The 21,968-nt window shown below is 44.7% G+C and overlaps 1 protein-coding gene across 3 annotated transcripts in view; it reads right to left on the bottom strand.

The window, feature by feature from the left end:
- dscaml1 (Down syndrome cell adhesion molecule like 1) overlaps positions 1 to 21,968 on the bottom strand; it is a 494,811-nt gene that overhangs the window by 170,241 nt on the left and 302,602 nt on the right. For all 3 annotated transcript variants that reach the window (XM_078426581.1, XM_078426582.1, XM_078426583.1), the window contains 4 exons: positions 18,141 to 18,419; positions 9,424 to 9,699; positions 8,091 to 8,387; positions 2,244 to 2,516 (listed from right to left, as the gene is read on the bottom strand). In XM_078426581.1, the coding sequence (XP_078282707.1) occupies positions 2,244 to 2,516; positions 8,091 to 8,387; positions 9,424 to 9,699; positions 18,141 to 18,419 (1,125 nt within the window). The remainder of the gene's footprint in view (positions 1 to 2,243; positions 2,517 to 8,090; positions 8,388 to 9,423; positions 9,700 to 18,140; positions 18,420 to 21,968) is intronic.

The following is a 21,968-nucleotide window of genomic DNA, read 5'->3' as shown; positions in this document are numbered from 1 at the left end:
TGGGGTCACAAGCCTTGCTCTTGTGTAGTATGATCAGAATTTAATCACAACAAGGCTTGGAAACGCAATGGCTCCGTCTAAACACACAGCTCTCTGCATAGCCCTGAATAATTAATGTGAGCAAGATGCATTTTAGATGTTCTCTTGAGCACTTAAAAACGATGCGTCTTATTTTTTTGGCAAAGCATTCAAAGGCACTGCAGTAACACTGGAGGAGATCAGTCTTGCACAGGTTACATACATTAATACGTTGTCGACATTTTGAAACCTTGTTTTGCATGTAAGAAGAATCTCGATTTTTATGTTGCAAATAAATTGCATTCGTTCTCACATTATTTTTGCCCTTTCTCTTTGACTGACATCATGCATTTATTTAAAGAGGGTTTCCTCTGAAGCTTGGGAAATTTAATTAACCTTCCACCAATGACACAGAATTAATTTGGCTTGTCAATCACTGGGAAAGAAAGAGGGGGCCCCAGAACTATCGCGGTATGCCCATGTTCTACTGGGATGGACAATCTCACGGCCTCATCTGTTCCTTTGATCCTGTACCTCACCATTTAGCTGGAAACGTGTCTGCATCATAAACTGGCAGAATGAGAGCAAAGGGGAACCTGGGCCCTTGGTTGGACAAGGGGACTAACTATAACACTTGAGCAGGAAGTAGAGCATGTTTCCCACTCCTGGTGACCATCGGTCATCACATGAAGACCGCCACTGCAGGCTTCCACACAAAATATCCTATTGGGCAAAGAAATGAAAGAATGAAGAAAGAATACTTTTCCCGGGTAAATCCAATTCTTTACCCAATTGGATTTCAAACACACTCTACGCTCTCATTGCTATTTCATAAGTTCTAGGAGCACAATAAGGCCATTTGGCCCTTCAAGTCTATTCCGCCATTCAATCATAGATCTGCCATGACCCTATAATGACCCTTTCTAGAGCAGATTCCATTTGCACTTTCATTCCTGGGAATGCAGTCCATCCACCAGGAGAGTGGACTGTGGCAGTCCATCCACCAGTGTGCTTTTATTGTACATCCACACCTTACAGTCTGAAGAAGGGTCTCGACCCGAAACGTCGCCCATTCCTTCTCTCCTGAGATGCTGCCTGACCTGCTGAGTATCCAGCATTTTGTGAATAAATTACTTTCTCTATGTGTCATTCTACTCCAGTTTATCTCCATGCCTCTACAACTCGATCTCCGTACGTTTCCTTCACTTACGCCCCCAACTATTCGACCACACTTCCCTAGTGCCATACTCCATTTCTATTTCTTCACTGTTTTTCCTCTGCCTCCTCGTTATGATGCCTTTGTATCTCTCTATTGTACTCTTCACTCTACATTTCATTGGTGCATGGTTTGAATTTAATGGAATGGTGTCTTAGTTTGAAGGTTGCAGATACAACAGACCATTGGAGGGGAAATTTGCTGCCTCTCGATGAATTAGATAGTAGCCTGCCAACAGAGAAGGGGCGGTTAGCATGAAGTGAAGGGGCAATGCCAAAGCTTCAAGTAGTTTGTTGCAGAGAATGTTGTGATGACTGGACACCATGGTTCACCTCAGTCAAATACCAATCCTGTCCAAGGGGAAGAGAATCCTGGTGCAACTTTGCTCCTCACCAGGCACTTGCATTATTTCACAGTTGACAGTAGTATTCAAACCCTGCTTGTAACTGTGCCGCAAGACTATACTGGGTTTCCCAGGGTAGAAGTGACAAGCCTAAAGGTGAGGTGAGAGGGGCAAAGTTTAAAGGAGTTATGCGGGACAAGTTTTATTACACAGAGGTTGGTAGGGTGTCTGGAAAGTGGGGTGATGGTGGAAGCAGATTCATGAGTGGCGTTTAGGAAGTTTTCAGATAGGCACAGGAATGGAGGAATCTGGACCACAAGGAGATAAGTTTAATTTCGCTTCATGTTCAGCACAGACATTGTGGTTCCTGTGCTGCACTGTTCTATGTTCAATGCACCCAAGGACACTGTCAGAGCCAGGAAACACCTCAAATACACAAATCATTGACCTTGCTTATAGTTTATCTCCGCGGCCACCCTGGTTTTACCCTGTTATGGCTGAAGGGAGGGGCAGGAGTGAGGGGCGAGGGAGTGGAGCAGGGCAGGGAGGTGGACAGGAGGGTTGCGGAGGCAGCAGAAGCTTTCATATACAATGGACGTTAAACACTGACGCCTTCTGTGCATCAGCCGCGTGCAGCCCCCACTGTCCCGTGCCCGTCAGCCGTACCTTTCACTGCGATGTGGACCCTCTGGCTGATGGAGTGTTGTTGCTGGACCAGTACACTGCAGACATACTCCCCTTCATCCATCCCCTTCTGCACATCCATGAGCTTCAAGGTGCCGTTCTCGAACACGGCCTGCCTGTGATTGTCAGGAAGCAATATTGAGTCTTTGTACCATTTGATGGAGTAGTAGGGATATCCAATGACCCGGCAGTTAACGAAGGTATCTCTGCCGGCAATGGCCGTGATGTTCTTCATGGAGCGAATACTCGGTGAGCCTGTGAATAAGGATTCCTGCATTAAAACACCACAGTGACATTTATCACACTACTCCATGTCTAGTTATGGCCTACCCTTTATCACTGGTCTTCAAAACAACCATTGGGCATTGTGGATTTTCAAATTTAAAAAATAACATTTTGCACACTTTATGAAATCGTTTTTGTTTTAATTGTGGTCTTTGAGTGCCACTCTGTTTAAAGTCGACCTGAAAATTCTGGATCGCCATTCGCAACCATGAATACATAAATTCATAAGTTCATCAGCGATGGGAGCAGAATCAGGTCTACTCTGCCATTCAATCATGACTGATCTATCTCTCCCTCTTAACCCCATTCTCCTGCCTTCTCCCCATAAACCCCGACACCTGTACTAATCATTGAAGGATGGGGTTATGGAGCAGATGAGGCTTCCCCCAGGGAAGGCCAAAATACAAGTCAACATGGGCTCTTTCCACACAGCATCTGATTACAGCCTTCTCTGAAACAGAATGACGATGAGGGGTGATCTTATAGAGATGTACAAAATCATGAGAGGAATAGATCGGGTAAGTGCACAGTCTTTTTTTTTGCCTAGGATAGGGGAATCATAGGTTTAAGGTGAGGGTGGAACGTTTTAATAGGAATCTGAGGGGTACATTTACACAAAGGGTGGTGGGTGTATGGAACGAGCTGCTAGAGGAGGTAGTTGAGGCAGGTACTTTTGCAACGTTTAAGAAACATTTAGACAGGTACATGGATAGGACAGATTTAGAGGAATATGGACCAATTGCAGGCAAGTGGGACCAGTGTAGATGGGGCCTGTTGGTCGGCGTGGGCAAGATGGGCGGAAGGGCCTGTTCCCACGATGTCTAACTCTATGACTGTAACACTTAGAAGAACGAGCACCAGATGCATCATCTGTACGTTCCAATCCAAACCACACACCACACTGATTCAAAAATACACGATTGTTCCTTCATTGTTGAAGAGACTCTTGACCCCACTGACTGTGGGTAAACCACACATCACAAACACTGCAGCACAGCAAGGAGGCAGCTCACTGCACTTGTTTAAGGACAAACAGAAGTGGGCAGTGAATGCTGACATTGTCAGAGAAATCCGAGAGAGCCCAAATTATACACCTTTGACAGGACAGTAGAGTTGTGAAACCTAGGGATTACAAATGCTGGGAATCTGGAACAAAATAATGACTTGCTGGTGGAACTCAGGTCAGGCACCAGGGATCTGCCGGCAGAAGAGGGACTGGGCTATCGCCTCCAGCACCTTCAAGGTCGGCTGTGTGGGACACCTCCCGGGACCCAGGGGGTGGTTGGCAGAGGAGAGGGGTGTCGGGTCGCGGGCTTCCTGAATTGGGGGACGCTACAGGACTTCCAACATGTGGACTGGACTTTGGACGGTTTGTGGTTTCTGCGTTTTGTTGTCATTGTAAACGCGCCAACATTGTGGCGACTGGGCATTTGTGGTTGTGCGAAAGGATTTCACCGTGTTGTGCCCCCGTGACACTAAAGAACCATTGGACTCTCTGTGGAGGGAAATGGACAGTCAACGTTTCTGGTCGAGGCCCTTCCTCTGGAGTGAGAGAGTGGAGGGGAGGTAAGCCAATATGAAGAGGTGGGGGAATCTGGGAAAACCTAGTCAATGGCACTGACACAATACACTAATCTCTCCCACTTCATACTTACCTCACCTCCAGACACAATGAACAATGGTCCTTCTTTTAATGGGGACCCACCCTAAACAACACGGCCTAAGTTGCCAATTTGGTGGAGCAGATACTGTAGATCTTGGGTAATAATCGTCATGGGCAAAACAAATGATGGGAAAGGAAGACAGGAAAAATCATTCCACTCAACCCAAGAGTTTCTGGGTCAGGGTGAAGTGACTCAGGCCTCCATGAAAGGATTTCACATTAGGAGGTGCCTCATTAGATGCAGTGGGGGAACCTTGGTCCCTCCTGGTCCATTGTTTCTTTGTTCATCTGTTTCTCTCAAAAAATCATCAAAAAGCTTCAGGGAAATTTGGCCCGTCATTTTATCTCAGCTGGCAGGTTGGAGATATTAATTAGACGAGGGATTAACTTGCAACTCTCAGGAATGCAATTACCCTTGAAGCTTACTAGATAGTGATCCCCAAACATCCTTGAAGTAATCACACTTTGCAGTCCTGTAGTCAGGAGAGAAAAAAATATATAATTTGCAAGAGGCATTTAAACTGAAAGTCCTCTTAAAGCGCCAAAATAGGATGTTGTCTCTTTAAATGTATTGCTTGTTAAAAAGTCTTGGGTATAATTGTGTGCAATAAACTGTGAAGAAGGCTGAGAAGGGGGGGCCAGGCGTGAAATGTAGGCGACATTAAAAAAAGACTAAAAGATCATACTGGATGTTTATTTTTGCTTTGGTTTGTCAAATGTGATTTGAAAGAAAGAATTCAGGCCCAAAGCTAATGTGGAAACTTGAAGCTTTCTCTCAAGCACCTGCCATCCCAGAATGTGATTCAACAGGGGATCTGTCTGTAAGAACTCAGAGGAGGGTTGGAAGAAAGCACAAAAACTCCAGGATTGACTTATTTTAATGATTAAATCTCTGGCAGAAAGTTACTCTGCCAGTGCTCCCTTGGGCGTCCGACCGTTGCGGTCCCACCCGCGTGCTTTCAGTCGCAGCTTGTGAACGATCTGCGACGCTTCGAGCCTCACTGTCACCTAAGCCTCATTGTTCCTTTCACTGGGGCAAATGGAGGAGCTGGTTCCAGGCCTTGCCGCACTGCTTCAGGCTCAACATGAATGAGGGAGCGGCGTAAAAGACCGTCCTTTCCAACCTCAACGAGCAGAAACATAGGAGGGCACGGGGAACATCTCATGTTGCTGGGAATGCTTTAGTTTTGGGATGCAGCATGGAAACAAGCCCCCTCGGGCCAACCAAGTCCTTCCCGACCATCGATCACAAATTCACACTTGTTGTATGTGCTTCCACTTTTGTATCCTCTCCCTGCACATTAGGGGCAATTTAAAGAAGTCAATTAACCTACAAACCTGCTCATCTTCGGGATGTAGGAAGAAACTGGATCACCCAGAGAAAACCCACGCGTTCACAGGGAGAATAAGAAGATAACTGCAGATGCTGGTACAAATCGAAGGTATTTATTCACAGAATGCTGGAGTAACTCAGCAGGTCAGGCAGCATCTCAGGAGAGAAGGAATGGGTGACATTTCTGCAGTCTGAAGAAGGGTCTCGACCCAAAACGTCACCCATTCCTTCTCTCCCGAGATGCTGCCCGGCCTGCTGAGTTACTCCAGCATTCTGTGAATAAATACCTTCATAGGGAGAATGTTCTCCATTCCCTTGGGATCCCCTAATTTATCCCCCACGTCCCCATTCCTGTCTACATCCCATCTCTCCCCCCGGTTTAAAACTTCATTCCTCTCCTATTTTATCATCAGATTTCACCACCTTTAGCTCTTTGTCTCCACTTATCACCTCCTGCCTTTGCCATCCTTCGCTTTCCCACAAGATGCACTTGCCAACCCCTCTTTACCTGGATCTACCCATCACTGGCCAGCTCCTGCCCCATTCCTTCCCCCCCCCCCCAACTCTTTCTGCCAGTTATCTCTCCTCTACTCTGGATTTGAAGAAGGTCCTAACCTGAAACCATTTCCCTTCACAGACGCTGCTAGGCACTGCCCTGTGCTTTCCATCACCAGAACAATTTTGGATCCAGTCTGCCAACACACCTTGGATCCCATAATCCCATGAGCCCAAACCTGGACCAGCCAACTGTGGGGGACTTTGTCAGAAGCAAGGTAGACATGAAGCTGAGGTCAATAGGAGTGTGTCGGAGCAGAAGCTATCGTGGAGACACTGACTAAGGAGCTATCCCACTATTCCTCCTGTGTCTATATGAAACTTTCCTTAATCCTGTGTTGATTTTGGGGTCGGCCAGCTCCTGGACTGGAAGTGTTGGCTCAAATAGAGCAGAGGAAACCTGGGAGGGCAGCACCATCTCCTCTGGACACCAATCTTCCCAGGGCTCCACAAACAAGTGGTTATTCCCCATTCAGGCAAGGAGTGGACTATTATTCATTGTAGGCGGTCACTATTTTGAACTAATTTGCCGCAAGGTCTGTGTTGGTGTTGTGCCATTGGACCTTGGCCTCCAGAATGGGCCACATCATGCCAATGAAATGTAGTCAAGATTCAATTTCCACTAGTACAGCTCCTCATTTAAAACAATTATGTTTGAAAGTCGTAAACAAATGTGTGTTTCGTTTAAAAATTTATTCCATCAATACTTTTGGCGATTGCAATGTCACAAGAAAATAACTGCAGATGCTGGTACAAATCAAAGGTATTTATTCACAAAATGCTGGAGTAACCCGAAACGTCACCCATTCCTTCTCTCCTGAGATGCTGCCTGACCTGCTGAGTTACTCTAGCATTTTGTGAATAAATACCTTTGCAATGTCACAAGAGCAACTTGAGAGTCATCTCACCTGTAACAGTGAAAACATTTGGAAATTCTCCCTAAAATCATTCTTGTCAGGGCCTAATTAGTATCACCGTATTCCTGGGGAGATGGCATTGCTTGCAATGGCAAGGTGTAGTAGGTTTCCTCTTGTCCCTGTATGGTAAGGATGTATGGTGTATGGTAACATGGTGAGCAATGGCCATGTGCAGGGACAAGCTCTTTGGTCAGTCAAATATATACTGCTCCAATCTGCGGGGCATCTTTACAAGAACATAAAGGTCTAGTAATTCAAACTTTGATATAACTCAGTGTAGTTTCAGCAAAGCCGTATTCAGACAGATGCTAGCTCTATCAGGCACTTGCATCGATTTTTCTAGCCTCATTTGTGGATGGCGGTGAACTGTTTTTTTCAATGTCAATGTGAAAGAAATCTGAATCCACACTTGGGGCATAAAGAGAGATTTGACACAAACTGTCAGAGCTGTGGAAAATAGTGTATCTAGCTTTGGATTTCAGTCCAACAATTGGGTCCATAACATTACTGACACAACAATGAATAGGAATGCCGTGCACATCCAGGTATATTCCCTTTATTAATCATTGCTCATAATTCTCCCCTATTTCTTTCTGGACCCGAACATTCTTTGCTCCTTGACTCCTCTCTATTCCAACCCTCCCAACCATCTCAGAACCACAAACATGAGCGAGCTGCTGGTATGGGCTTGGTGGGCTGAATGGACTCCTGTGTTATAACAGGTAAGTTGAAACTGCAGTCGATAGTATTGAAGAGGACAAAACCCACAAGGTTTGCTGCCTATGGGAGGTCCACGATCGGATACCAGGGTGCACGGTTCCCCTGTCGTAGGTTGGTACGGAGAGTTGAAGTGGAGGAGGCAAAAAGGAGAAAATGCCAGAGTCTCGAAAGAAAGAGAGGAAGATAATGTGCAACAATTAATGATGGGAATATATCGGCCTGATGATCCTTTCAGGAAGGAAATCCAACGGCGATTGAAAAGCTATAAGTAAGTGCTTGGAATAAAACATTGGGTTAACATAACAGACTTAACAAAAGAAGATATTCCTATCTGATATTGAAAAGTAGACAGGCACCTCTTACGTTTATTCGCGCTTGGTACTCGGCGCTGCCGACCAGGTTTCGCGCGGCACAGCGGTAAAGGCCTCCATCTCTGATCTGCGGGTTGGTGACGTTCATGTGGCTGATGGTGGTGCCGTCCGTCATGGTGTACTGGTTGGTCCGGTGCCCGCTGTCTCTGGCGATCAGCTCGTCGTCCAGCGTCCAGGAGAGGGTGGGTGGAGGAGCGCCCTTCGCCGCGCACATGAGGGAAAACTGCTCGCCCGGATTCACCACCTTCTCGCTGAAGGATGAGATAATCCGAGGCGTTCCGTCTGGGAATGGAGAAAGAGAAAGAATGGAGAAAGGGGAAATTAGCGGGCAAGGAGTGAATTCAGGGGTCATGAAGGGGGGGGGGCAGCCAACTTCATCACCCTGACCAGGCTCTCATTACACCCCAACCATCTGGAAGAAGAATGTAGGAAGGAACTGCAGCTGCTGGTTTACACAAAATGCTGGGGTAACTCAGCGGGACAGGCCTCATCTCTGGAGAGAAGGAATGGGTTGAGAGCCGAAACATCATCCATTCCTTCTCTCCAGAGGTGCTGCCTGTCCTGCTGAGTTACTCCAGCATTTTGTGTCCATCATCAGGACGAAGGTCCAGGAGCCTGAAAACCATGACCACCTGGTTCAAGAATAGCTTCATCCCAACAACCATCTTGAACACCACACAACACTAACCTATGAACTACAGACTGTCACAAAGGACTTTGGGTTTTCGTGCACTAGTATTTTTATTAATTTATTGATTTTTTTGTCTATTACATATTATCTATGTATATTGTGTTTAAATGCTGCTGGAAGTAAGAATTTCATTGTTCCATTAGGTTCCATAAACATTGTATGAGCATGATGTTTACCAAGCTGTTTCCAATTTGAGGTGGTACAGCAAAGTTAGACTGGATCATATCTTTAACATTCATATTGCCAGCCTTTACATCTTTCTTATTTAATTTGCATCAAAGCTGATCTTGTTTTGGTTAAAAGTTAATTATTTGACCTAGATTTAAAGAAGTCCAATGTTTAAAATAAAGCTGAAAAACATATTAGCCAATGTCTAAGCATAAGTTTCACTTGCACTTCTTTCAATTCCATTCGAAGCCCATGATGTGATCTCCTCTACACTGGAGAAACCAAATGCAGATTGGATGACAGCTGAGCAGAACTCCCCTGTGCAGTCTGAATATCAGCTCCATTTGCCAGCAGTGGTTTAAATGATGATAGTAGCATTGAAGTCTTGGCCTGTTCAAAGTAGAGAACTCACCATGCGCCATTGTGAAATCTCGTGGCTATGGTTTTCAAAGCACTCACCTTCTAAGACGATTATGGAGAAGTCCTGTGCAGTCTGAGACTTCCTGGTGGCAAAGCACTGGTAGGCCCCTGAGTGACTCTTCTGAGCAGATGTGATAAGGAGGGTTTCGTTGTTGATTCCTCGAATGGAAATGTAATTGTCGGGAACCACAAGCTCGGTGTCTCGGTACCACCTGATGACGTACTCAGGGGACCCTGTCACACTGCACGAGAGGATGACTGTGCTGCCGATCCCAGTCTTCAGCTTCTTTGGAGTCACTGTCACTCTCAGTGGATCTGCAAATATGACACAGAAATAGTGGTTGAAGAGGGTGGCACAGTGGAGCAGGACCTTACAGCAGAGAGCCCCTGACTATGGGTGCTGTCTGTATGGAGTTTGTGCAATAATAATAATAATAATAATAATAATAATATTCATTTATTGTCATTGCAACGAGTACAACGAAATTAAAAAATAGCCAATCCTGACGGTGCGTAAAAAACATATATGCAATAAATGCAAAAACAAATAAATACAATTATATTAAGTACAAAAGATTTTTTAACAGTGTTGCCTAGTGCAGAAGGTAGTGTTCAGTTCTCGTATGGCCCTGGGGTAAAAACTGTTCTTAAGTCTGTTTGTTCGGGATTTGATCGACCTGAAACGTCGACCAGAGGGCAGATGAACAAACAGACGGTGGCCGGGGTGGGATGGATTGTTTATTATTTTGCCTGCTCTACTGAGGCAGCGTAGGCTGAACAGGTGCTCCAGGGAGGGCAGTGAGCAGCCGATGATCTTCTGGGCCGTCGTGATGACCCTCTGAAGGGCCTTCCTGTCCTTTTCTGAGCAGCTGGCATACCATGTGGTTATACAGTATGCCAGCACACTCTCGATGGAGCAGCGATAGAAGGACATCATGAGCTTCTCCTGCAGGTTGGTTTTCCTGAGGATCTCTCCATGGTTTTCTCCGGGCACTTCGGTTTCCTCCCACACTCCAAAGACGGGCAGGTTTGTAGGTTAATTGCCTTCTTTAAAAATTGTAAAGATTGCCCGTAACGTGTCGGAATCAAAACTGAGATAACGTAGAAGTAGTGTTACCTACTTCTATGTCAGAAGTAGAACGAGGGCCTGTTTCCACGCTGTGTCTCTGAAACTAAAACTAATACTACAAGGAGAAAATCACTACAGTGGCAAAATACAGTCAAATGCAAGTATGAGATTATGAAATACCAGAATGAGATTAGTTTAGCTTCATGCTTGGCACAGACATTGTGGGCCAAATGGCCTGTTCCTGTGATCTACTCTTCTAAATGCCATGCTCTATGTTTTCAGTAAATGGCTTTAACATGAAAGTCCTCCCCACTGATTTATTTGAAAGCATACACTGTTGTTCCAGTTTTGCTTGCCTTAAGCCCAATGTTGGAGGCAATGGATGGAATCGATTCGAAGAACCCTCTCTTACCCTCGAGCTGCCACAGAAAACGCACAAAAGTATTGCAGCCAATTCAAATACACTCAGCTGTCACAACTGACAAATGGGATGAACCTCCAGTTAATCTGTCGTCAGTGATCTTGGTTGTAAGTGGAATGTTGGCCACGTCACCTGGGAGAACTGCTCCTAATATATACCTGTACGAATTTGTAGATCCATCTGGACATGTCAATGAATTAATGTCTTATTTGGACGATGGTGCTCAACAATTCACTGACGTTATCAGTCCAAACGTAGGGCCGAGAACAGACACCTCAGGGGGAAATTAGTCCATTCAGCACATTCAATGGGCACTAAGAGACTTTTATTATTAAATTTACTTCCACCATATTTTAAGACACTGAGATCATGGCAACTTGATGTGTAAACATAAGCATCCTCTTCTCTCCAAGTGGTAATCCTAATGGTCTTTGTGAGATCTTCCAATTTAGCGGCTATTAAAGACAAATATTTCTGACCCAATTCTTGACCATTTGGCATGTAAAAGCCTGGAGAAACATTCTCCCACTAAATTAAATCAAAAGAAGAGGCATTCTTGGATGTAAAAGAGACGTTAATGGCAGCTCTCCATTCTTAACAGTTTTGATCTGGCTCTGTTTGGGCAGATGACTAGCAACTGGGCTGTGATCTGGAGTAGTCCTTTCCTACTCAACACCACAGAAGAAGCGGAGTGTTTTCAACAATGGAGATGGTGGCAGGACACTTCACAACGACGTACAGAATCCAGCACAGACATGGATACACAGTGTAGCACTGACAGCTCCTTTATTTTCCAAGTTCACAATAATGTCAGATATTCACGCCAGAAAAAGTTAGGCTAATCAATTGTCTTCCCAGTTGCCTTCTGATAGTTAGAGCCTCTTTTGGCTTTGCTCTGTGGCTGAAAGAGGGTCGGCGATAACAAAATGTCAACGAAAGAGTAGACCAAAAAAAAAAGCTTGGCAAAAGGTGACACTGCAAAACTTTAAATATTTTCTGGCCTAAGATGGCCACTTCATAAGGTCATAAGTGATAGGAGCAGAATTAGCCAATTCGGCCCATCAAGTCTACTCAGCCATTCAATCATGGCTGATCTATCTCTCCCTCCTAACCCCATTCTTCTCCCCAAAACCCTGACTTCCATCATGCCTGGCATAGTGGATCCATTTGGAACACCCAAATGTGTTATAAGTTTTCACCCTGGATGAGAAATCAAACACTGAAATAAAATGCCAGGGAACGTACACCAGGCCATTTGGCTCCAGGGGACAATGTTGGTGTGTGTACATTCTTACGCCAACAATCAATCCATCTTAAACATAAATGCAGTAACATTGATCTGCCAAAGCCCTGCTTATGTTCCAGGTTGTTCTCACTCCATACAGAGTTATCATAAGGTCATAAGTGACAGGAGTAGAATTAGGCCATTCGGCCCATCAAGTCTACTCTGTCATTCAATCATGGCTGATCCATCTCTCCCTCCTCACCCCATTCTCCTGCCTTCTCCCTACAATTCCTAACACCCGTACTAATCAAGAATCTGTCTATCTCTGCCTTAAAAATATCCACTGACTTGGCCTCCACAGCCTACTGTGGCAAAGAACTCCACAGATTCACCACCCTCTGACTAAAGAGTGAGTGTATGTCAACGAGTAACAGGTGGAAGAAGTCTCGGATCATGGCCTCAATCTCAGGTAACTCCTGGACACTCAATGACATTAAACATCACCTTATCCAAGTCTCAACAAGAGTGGTCTCATGATTGGTCTTTCAGCACAAGTTTTGGGCAGCTCGAGTCCCATCTACATTGGGTGACATTTTGGGGTGAGACCCTTCTTCACACCCTCTGAAGAAGAGTCTCGACCCAAAACATCACTCATTCCTTCTCTCCAGAGATGCTGCCTGCCCCGCTGAGTTACTCCAGCACTTTGTGTCTATCTGGCCTTTGAACTGAATGGCTTTCAAGGTTATTTCACATCGCCAGCCACAATTGTATTAGATTTCCTCCCCCTAAAGGACATAAAGGATGGTCTTTAGGACAATCCATCACTGATACCAACTATTTCTAATGAATTCAACTCAATTTCCTAGCTGCTGTAATGGGATTTGGGTCCACGTCTCGGGATTAGGAACAAGACCTCTCTAAAGTGGGACCACTGGACACTGTACTTTATGATTCGCACCTTTAGTTTGATGATCTGACAAAGGTAATTCTGTTCCTAAGAAACTTTGTGTTATAGAAAATCATGTTATTAAGACAATTGTGTCAATTGGGGAAAGCAGGTTCGGGACCAGAGAGTTTCAAACTCACAATAACAAAGTTATTTTTAACGCTGGATTTTCAGAAAGTTATTTTCATTAACAATATATTTACTGTTGTTACTGCATGGTGAAAATACTAAAGGCTGCATGTTACATTGTTTAATAGAGTATTATTGCACAAGTGACACCAGAAACAGTTGCTTGTTAATTCCAATAGCCACCTGCGGTTAAAGCAGTAGCTATATAAGAAAATAACTGCAGATGCTGGTACAAATCGATTTATTCACAAAATGCTGGAGTAACTCAGCAGGTCTGGCAGCATCTCGGGAGAGAAGGAATGGGTGACGTTTCAGTCTGAAGAAGGGTCTCGACCCGAAACGTCACCCATTCCTTCTCTCCCGAGATGCTGCCTGACCTGCTGAGTTACTCCAGCATTTTGTGAATAAAGCAGTAGCTGTGTTCCTAAGGGATAATGGTGTCTGACTACTGTATGCGAGTTACATAGAAACAGTTTTTATTTGCCTCCTATACTGTTTAAATCCAAGACAGACTTTTTTCTGCTTGTCGATTTCCAAAGTAACTTTTAGGTGGTTCCCTAGTTCCTGATCCCTGGTGTTATTTCTAACTTGTGTTATGGAAACACATTTTATTGCAGAACTACCTGCACTCCATATGAAAAGTTAGTGTAACATTAACTAATGCGTTCTATTCTTATATCAATCAAATGAGTGGCACAGTGACGCAGCGGTAGAGTTACTGCTTTGTAGCGCCAGAGACCCGGGTTTGATCTGCAGCCTACTAAAGATATTCTGCAACACAGCCGCAGAGTTTGTTAAAGGGATTTTGATCTCTAGAAAGGGGCGGCATCGTGGCACAGAGGTAGAGTTGCTGCCTCACAGCGCCAGAGACCCAGGTTTGATCCTGACTACGGTTGCTGTCTGTATGGAGTTTGCACGTTCTCCCTGCGACCGTGTGGTTTTTCTCTGGGTGCTCCGATTTTCTCCCACACTCCAAAGAAGTGCTGGATTGTCGATTAATTGGCTTCTGTAAATTGTCCTGAGTGTAGGATAGTGCTCATGTACAGGATTGATGGTTGACCTGGACTTGGTGGGCTGAAGGGCCTCTTTCCACACTGTTTCTCTAAACTAAACTAAACTAAATTATTACGATGGTGCCAGTGTGTGACATCCACTCTCTCAGGCATCAGAAAGGCACCGTTGCGAGTTTTCCATTGTGAAAGGGCCACATTCCAGTTCCATGGTGCATCACCTAGATCTGGAGGTAGTGCCATGACAGCCCAATCATGATACTGAACGCTCCAAGCTACTCACTGTGGTGATGGTGCCCTGCACTGACACCGGAGCAGTGGAACACGTTTGTGAACATGAAATATTAAGCAAGATTTACTTAAACATTTATCTTATCCACATTGCATTGTATTCTGCTCCAGCAACTGGTCACTCCACTCTCCTGTTGAACTGATAGAGTAAAGGTGGGAGGTTGCCGTGCGTGCCTTCATCAGATGGGGCATTGAGTACTAGGGTTGAGATGCCATGTTACAAAACATTGATGAGACTGCACCTGGAATACTGTGTGCACGTCTCTTCATCAGACTACGGGAAGGATGTGGCTAAGCTCAAGAGGATGCAGGGAAGATTCTCAAGGATGTTTCCAGGACTGGAAGATGAGGTGTAAGGAGCGACTGGATAAGCTAGGACTGTTTTCCCCAGAGCTCAGGGGATCATATAAAAGTTTATAAAATAATGAAAGGCATAGACATGAAAGATTGCAGAAACAAGGAACTGCAAAAAAAGGCACAAAATGCTGTAGTAACTCAGATGGATTGTAAGTGGTTCCAAGGGGAGTTTAAAACTGGAGAACATTCGCTGAAGGTGAAAGGGAAAAGATTTAAAGGGGGTCTGGGAGGCATGTTTCACATGCAGAGAATGGTGGCTGTATGGAACGAGCTGCCAAAGTGGGAGAGATGGGTACAACTACAACGTTTAAAAGACAGTTTCACAAGTACATGGAAAGAGAGGTTCAGAGGAATATGGGGCAAATGGGACTAATTCAGGAAGACAACTTGGATGGCATGGGCAAGTTGGATCAAAGTGACTGTTTCCATGCTCTATAGCACCATGAATCTAGCTATAACTCTTCCATCTCACATGTGAGTATCGCTCAACCTTTCCCTTCTTCCTGCAATCTTTTACCACTTCTTGCACAGATGTCAAGTGAAAAATGATAATGAGATCCTACACCAGAGTTTGCCAGTTGCTCTTATTTGTGGTATCGACCCCTCCCTCCCGCGGCAAATGCCCAAATCTCAGGAACAAAAGGGCACTTGTGATCTAACTCTGGACCTCCCAAAGGAACTAACCTTTCCTGTTCACCGAAGGTATTTATTCACAAAATGCTGGAGTAACTCAGCAGGTCAGGCAGCATCTCAGGAAAGAAGGAATGGGTGATGTTTCAGGTCGAGACCCTTCTTCTTCTCGACCCGAAACGTCACCCATTCCTTCTCTCCTGAGATGGTGCCTGACCTGCTGAGTTACTCCAGCATTTTGTGAATAAATACCTTCGATTTGTACCAGCATCTGCAGTTATTTTCTTATATTTCCTGTTCACCACTCCCTACAGATCAGCGCTGACTCGATGATCTTGGCCGCATCTCAAGAAAGACTTGACTTGCACCAACTTCACTGCCATCAAAACATCAAAATAGACACCCTGGACAAAAACAGGTTTTAGAAATATACAACACTGTGACAAAGAGAGGCAGAATTACAGGGACTAGAGTGGTGACAGAGAAAGGCTGGCGAGTAGACATTTGGTGAAAGAAACCATTGGATTCAGGCCATCCAAATGTCTGTTTTTTTTAGTACGAAGCTCAGAGTGGAAATGCTTCAACCACCTCCGGCCAAGGGAAAACACACTTCAGATGGATTAATTCCTCCTTCCTTTCTTTGACTGTCTAACGTAATTGAAAGGGGAAGAACAAAAAACAGATGTTTCCAGGGCTGAGAGAGGAGTGCCTGCCAGTGTAGAAACAGATACTTTAAACAAACACTTGTTGGGTCCCTTAGACTAGAGTCATGCAGGTGTTAGACTCAACGGCACTTCAGAAATAGGCCACAGGTTGTTGTTGGGGGTCATGAATGGTGGTATGGCCAATATTCAATAGAACATTGGGGTCGCACGGTGGTTCATTGGTAGAGTTGCTGCCTTACAGCACCAGAGACCCGGGTTCGATCCTGACTATGGGTGCTTGTCTGTATGGAGTTTGTACGTTCTCCCCGTGACCTGCGTGGGTTTTCTCCGGGATCTCTAGTTTCCTCCCACACTTCAAAGACGTACAGGTTTATAGGTTAATTGTCTTGGTATAATTGTAAACTGTCCCTAGTGTGTGTAGGATAGCGCTAGTGTGCGGGGATCGCTGGTCGGCGCGGACTCGATGGACCGAAGGGCCTGCTTCCACGCTGTATTTCTAAACTAAACTAAATAGAGCAGAACAGCACAGGGGCAGGCCCTTCGGCCCACAGTGCCCCTGCGGAACATGATGCCTGCACATGATCCATGTCTCTCCATTCCCAATGTATTGTAGGTTTGCCTTTTGAAGCAAGCAGAGGTCAGCAAAATGCATCCAGCGCTTATCTGCTCTGACCTGATAGAAGTATGGAAAATTATGAGAGGCATAGATATGGTAGACAGCCAGAACCTTTTCCCCAGGGTTGAGATGTCAAAGAGTAAATAGCATAGCTGTAAAGTGGGAGGAGCAGAGCTTATGGAGATTTGCAGGGTAGGTGTCTTTACACGAGTATGGTGGGTGCCAGGAGTGGTGGTGGGGCCAGGTACAATAGTGGCATCTCAGGTCTTTTGGATAGGCACAAGGATATGCAGGGAATGGAGTCGATATAGAACACGTACAGGGAGAGGACATTAGTTTCAACTGGCATCATGTTCAGGATGGATGTTGCGGGCAGAAGGGCCTGTTCCTGTACTCTACTGTTCTATGTTCTATGTCCACTATCCTTGAAACATTTTATTGTCATTCAGAAATTTATGGTTTGAAGCTAGTCTTGCAACCCAACCAACTCTCACCATGTTCACTGTAGATCGATCTGTGGCGATCTTCCACCTAAGCAAGTGTCCGAACATCATGTTCCTCTGTCCCGTTGCATTAACTCCAGCACCAGCGAAGCAACAGCACCACGACCCCACCATTTGCCACTGACTATTTCTTTCAGCTATGCTTTAATGGTAACAATGGCCTCTGCTTCAGCAGCACATAGCCGGGGTCACTGGGGAGATATGCAGCAAACGCATGAACTACCGTGCCACCACTATGCCCTTAAACATATGTCAACATTGCTGCAGGAATGCAAGGCTTTTCTTTCTTTAACCTTATCTTTATGTTCCCATGTCCTGTCCCTTTCAATCGCAGGAAGCACCTGTATCTATTTTATGGTGATACAAGGGACCATGGATGCTGGAATCTTGAGCAAAACAAAAGTGCTGGAGTAACTCAATGAGCAAGGCAGCATTTTGGGAAGGAATGGATAAGTGGCGTTTTCGGGTAGGCTCTGAAGAAGGGTCCTGACCCGAAACACCCCCATTCATCTCCTCCAGCAATGCTGCCTGGGTTACTCCAACACCTTGCCTTTTGCTCGATCCAAACTATCCTATCTCTTTCATTCAGTCCATACTATCGTATCTCTCAATTCCATAAATACTCTTCACAAACTATTAAAAAAACAATTTGCCCTATACATATGGCTTAAAAATGCTCTTGTTTGTGAAAATATAACAGGATAGTTTGAAAGAAATATTTAAAGTCTTACTGTTGACTGGAACACATTAAGACACGTGTTAATGCATGCATTTACATTTGCATCTACTGTACATATTATATTTAAGCTGGCACGTACTCCATGAAAATTCATCACCCTGGTGGGTGTATTTGTGAGCTCACTGCATTTCAATGGAAACCTAGAATGCTCTTACCTATTACGTTAATGATTCCATTAACCTCCGCTGAGCCAAATGTGTTGGTCACCTCACAGATGTAGGTCCCACTGTCCTCCACACGCAAGTTGTTGATCGTCAAGCCTGTGATGCGTTTGGTCCATCTGCTGTCGACTGGCAAAGGCTTGTTGTCTTTCAGCCAGCGGATCATTGGGTTCGGGTAACCTGAAGCGATGCAGGGAAGCTCCAACGTTTTCCTGGTTTTAACTTCTCTGGACTGAAAACTGTCCAAGACTGTAGGCGCTGATTCCATAGGATCTGTGGGGGAAGAACATGTGGGATTTTGAGCCATGACTCTGGAAAGGAGCCTCGCGTGGCATCACCATCAGTGCCCTTGGCAATGAAGGAAAGAAAGATTTATTTCGCAAAATGCTGGAGTAACTCAGCGGGTCAGGCAGCATCTCAGGAGAGAAGGAATGGGGGACGTTTCGGGTAGAGACCCTTCTTCAGACCCGACCCGAAACGTCTCGACCCGAAACGTCTCGACCCGAAACGTCACCCATTCCTTCTCTCCTGAGATGCTGCCTGACCTGCTGAGTTACTCCAGCATTTTGTGAAATAAATACCTTCAATTTGTACCAGCATCTGCAGTTATTTTCTTACACTAAGGAAAGAAAAATGATAGGAAAATACGGAAGGAGAAAATGGAATGAGGAATGGAAGGGAAATGGTGCAGGAAGTGAAGGGAGAAAAATTAAGGGAAGGAAAGGAAATTATGGGAGAAAAGATAAGATTTAAAGGACACCGCAAACAACAAAAGAAAGAATATGGCAATAAAGTAAAGAAATCACAGGATTGACAAATAAACTGATAATGAGAGGCACACTTGGATGAAATTTAGACATGGCATAGTCCAAAGGTTTGACCCACTCTGTCACGTAAAAGATAGACACAAAGTGCTGGAGTAACTCAGCGGGTCAGGCGGAATCTCTGGAGAAAAAGGATGGGCGACGTTTCAGGTCGGAACTCTTCTTCAGACAAAACCCTTCTTCACATAAAACATTAGGCGTTCTTTCTCATTTCCACTTTATTCAACCTACTTCTTGTGCTGAAGGTTATTAATGCCAATTCTAACCCTTAATTTGTTTCCTTCCCGAAGTATTCCATTGGGTGCCATTGTGCAACTAATTGATGCCAGTGGTAGCAATCAGTGTTAAAGAACCATCAGAGAACATTAGCATTGTGTTGCATTTAACATTCCTTCCTCCCAAAAGTTAGAACATGAAATCTTCTCTTTCACAGAGTCATAAATCTTTGGACTTCTCTTCTTCAAAATGCGGTGGAAGGCTAGTGTTGGAATATTTGCTAATGTGGGGGTGAAAGGTTATTGTGGGTAGATGGATGTTTGGAATTGAAGTTGCCATCAGATCAGCCTTGTTCTTATTAAATGCCAACAAAACCTTGAGGATCCAAGTGGCCAATTCACATTGGTCGCTCTACACCTTCCCGATGTCTGCAACGTAAAACATGCTTTTATTTCCCTCGCAATTAAGTTCTGATGAGAGGTCATGAAGTGATAGGGTCATACAGCATGACAACAGGCCCTTTGGCCCAACTTGTCCATGCCGACTAAGCTGCCCCATCCAAGCCAGTCCCATTTGCCCACCCCTGGGCCACACTCCTCTAAACCTTTCCATTCCATGTACCTGCCCAAATGTCTTTTAAATGTTGTTATTGTGCATGCCTTAAATACTTCCTCTGGCAGCTCAATCTCTATACCCACCACCCTCTGCGTGAAAAAAGATGCCCCCCAGGTTCCTATTATACCTTTCTCCTCTCACCTTGAACCTATGTCCTCTGGTTCTTGATTTCCCCTACCCGGGGAAAAAGTACTATGTGCGTCACCCTATCTCTTCCCTCGATGCATTAGTTCTGTTTTCCCTTTGCACAGACCTGCTGGTTATTTCCAGATTGTTCTTGTTTTTAAAACCGGTTAGAAAATTTTGCAAAATATTTCATTGCAGCTGACATAATCAAAACATCCCAGCAGAAAACATTCAGTGCGGCCCATATGTTTGTCTCTTTGAACAGCGTAGCATTGTGAACCAAAATAAACATGCTTCATGTAAGTGTATTTTTAACTTCATCATTCGCATGATGTTGTTGTCACTGGCAAGGGCAGCATTTATTGGCCATGGTTAACTTCTCCTGAACTGAATGGCTTGTGGGGCCGTTTCAAAGGACAGCTAAGAGACAACAACGTCAAGCATCCTTCATGGGCTAGACTGGAAAGGGATAGACTATTTATTTCACTAAAGGACACTGGTATGCAAACAGCATCTCACCTCACCAATAATTACATTTCGCTCCTGAACTTATTTAGATTCACATAATTAAATTGCTCAACCACAATGGTGGGATTTAAATCCACATCTCAAATCAATAATTTGTCTCCGATTGCTGGTCTAGTAATTTACCCACAATGTTGAAGAGTAGAATCGAATGAATTGAAGGCACAAATTCAACTGGGAGAGAATAACATGCTGCCCGTTACAGAGATGTTGATGTAAAATGGACCGGGCTGGGAATTAAATGAGTCGCACTTTCGATCAAGGATGAAATAACATTGGCGATAAAAGAAGATGTAATGAGAGGAAACCAGGCAGTAAAGACTTCATGGCTTGAACTACCTGTAATTAATAACAGAGAATTTAAAACTAGTGCAGGTTGTGCATACATCTGATGGAAGACCCTGTGAAATGATAGACTAAGGTTGGACAAGCATGTTGTAAAGATGAAGACAATACAGACTGCAGGAGCTGGAAACACAAGGAACTGCAGATGCTGCAATCTTGAGTAATACATAAAGTACTGGAGTAACTCAGCGATTTCAGCCAGTGAACATCACCTCCAAAGATGTTGTCTGATCCATTAAGTTACTCCAGCACTGTGCTTTACTGCAGGTGCTAGAATCTGGGACAGAAGGGGGTGCTGGAAGAACTCAGCAGGTCAAGCAGACTCCATGAGGACACAAGGTGTATATTGATGTTCTGGGCCAAGACCCTGCATCATCAGATGCGGGAAGATTGTTCCCGATGTTGGGGAAGTCCAGAACCAGGGGTCACAGCTTAACGATAAGGGGGAAGTCTTTTAGGACCGAGATGAGAAAACATTTCTTCACACAGAGAGTGGTGAGTCTGTGGAATTCTCTGCCACAGAAGGTAGTTGAGGCCAGTTCATTGGCTATATTTAAGAGGGAGTTAGATGTGGCCCTTGTGGCTAAAGGGATCAGGGGGTATGGAGAGAAGGCAGGTACAGGCTACTGAGCTGGATGATCAGCAGGCTCGAAGGGCCGAATGGCCTACTCCTGCACCTATTTTCTATGTTTCTATGTTTCTATGTTTCTATCAAGTCTATATCCTCAGGAGGAGCTCTTACTGCGAGACAAGCATTGCTTAATAGAAGTTTGGAGCATCCTTCCACAAAGGGCATTTCAATATTGGTCAGTTGTTAATTTTATATCTGGAATTGATAGATTTCTAACAAGCCTAGGTATTAAGGAAAATGGGGGAAAAGATCACCTATAATCCCATTGAATGGCAGAACAGGCTAGAGATACTTCATAGTTGAATCCCATTCAATGTTCTGTTTAATTCCGCTTTCCCAATTATTCCCGTACCCTTGATGCTATTTGTCCATATGGATGCACGATTCCTTTTTGAGTGTAACGACTGAATCTGCTTCCATCATCTTTCTCCGAGATCCATTCCAGATCTCAGTTCATGCTGCATGGAAAGACTTGCCCATTCAGTGTGCCCCCAGGAAATGTAGACAGTGAACTCAAGTCTGCATCTTTCAGTTACCCAT

Source organism: Rhinoraja longicauda, chromosome 32, assembly GCF_053455715.1.
Source record: "Rhinoraja longicauda isolate Sanriku21f chromosome 32, sRhiLon1.1, whole genome shotgun sequence".
In the NCBI taxonomy this organism is placed as follows: Eukaryota; Metazoa; Chordata; class Chondrichthyes; order Rajiformes; family Arhynchobatidae; genus Rhinoraja; species Rhinoraja longicauda.
This window is presented reverse-complemented; position numbering and strand designations above follow the sequence as displayed.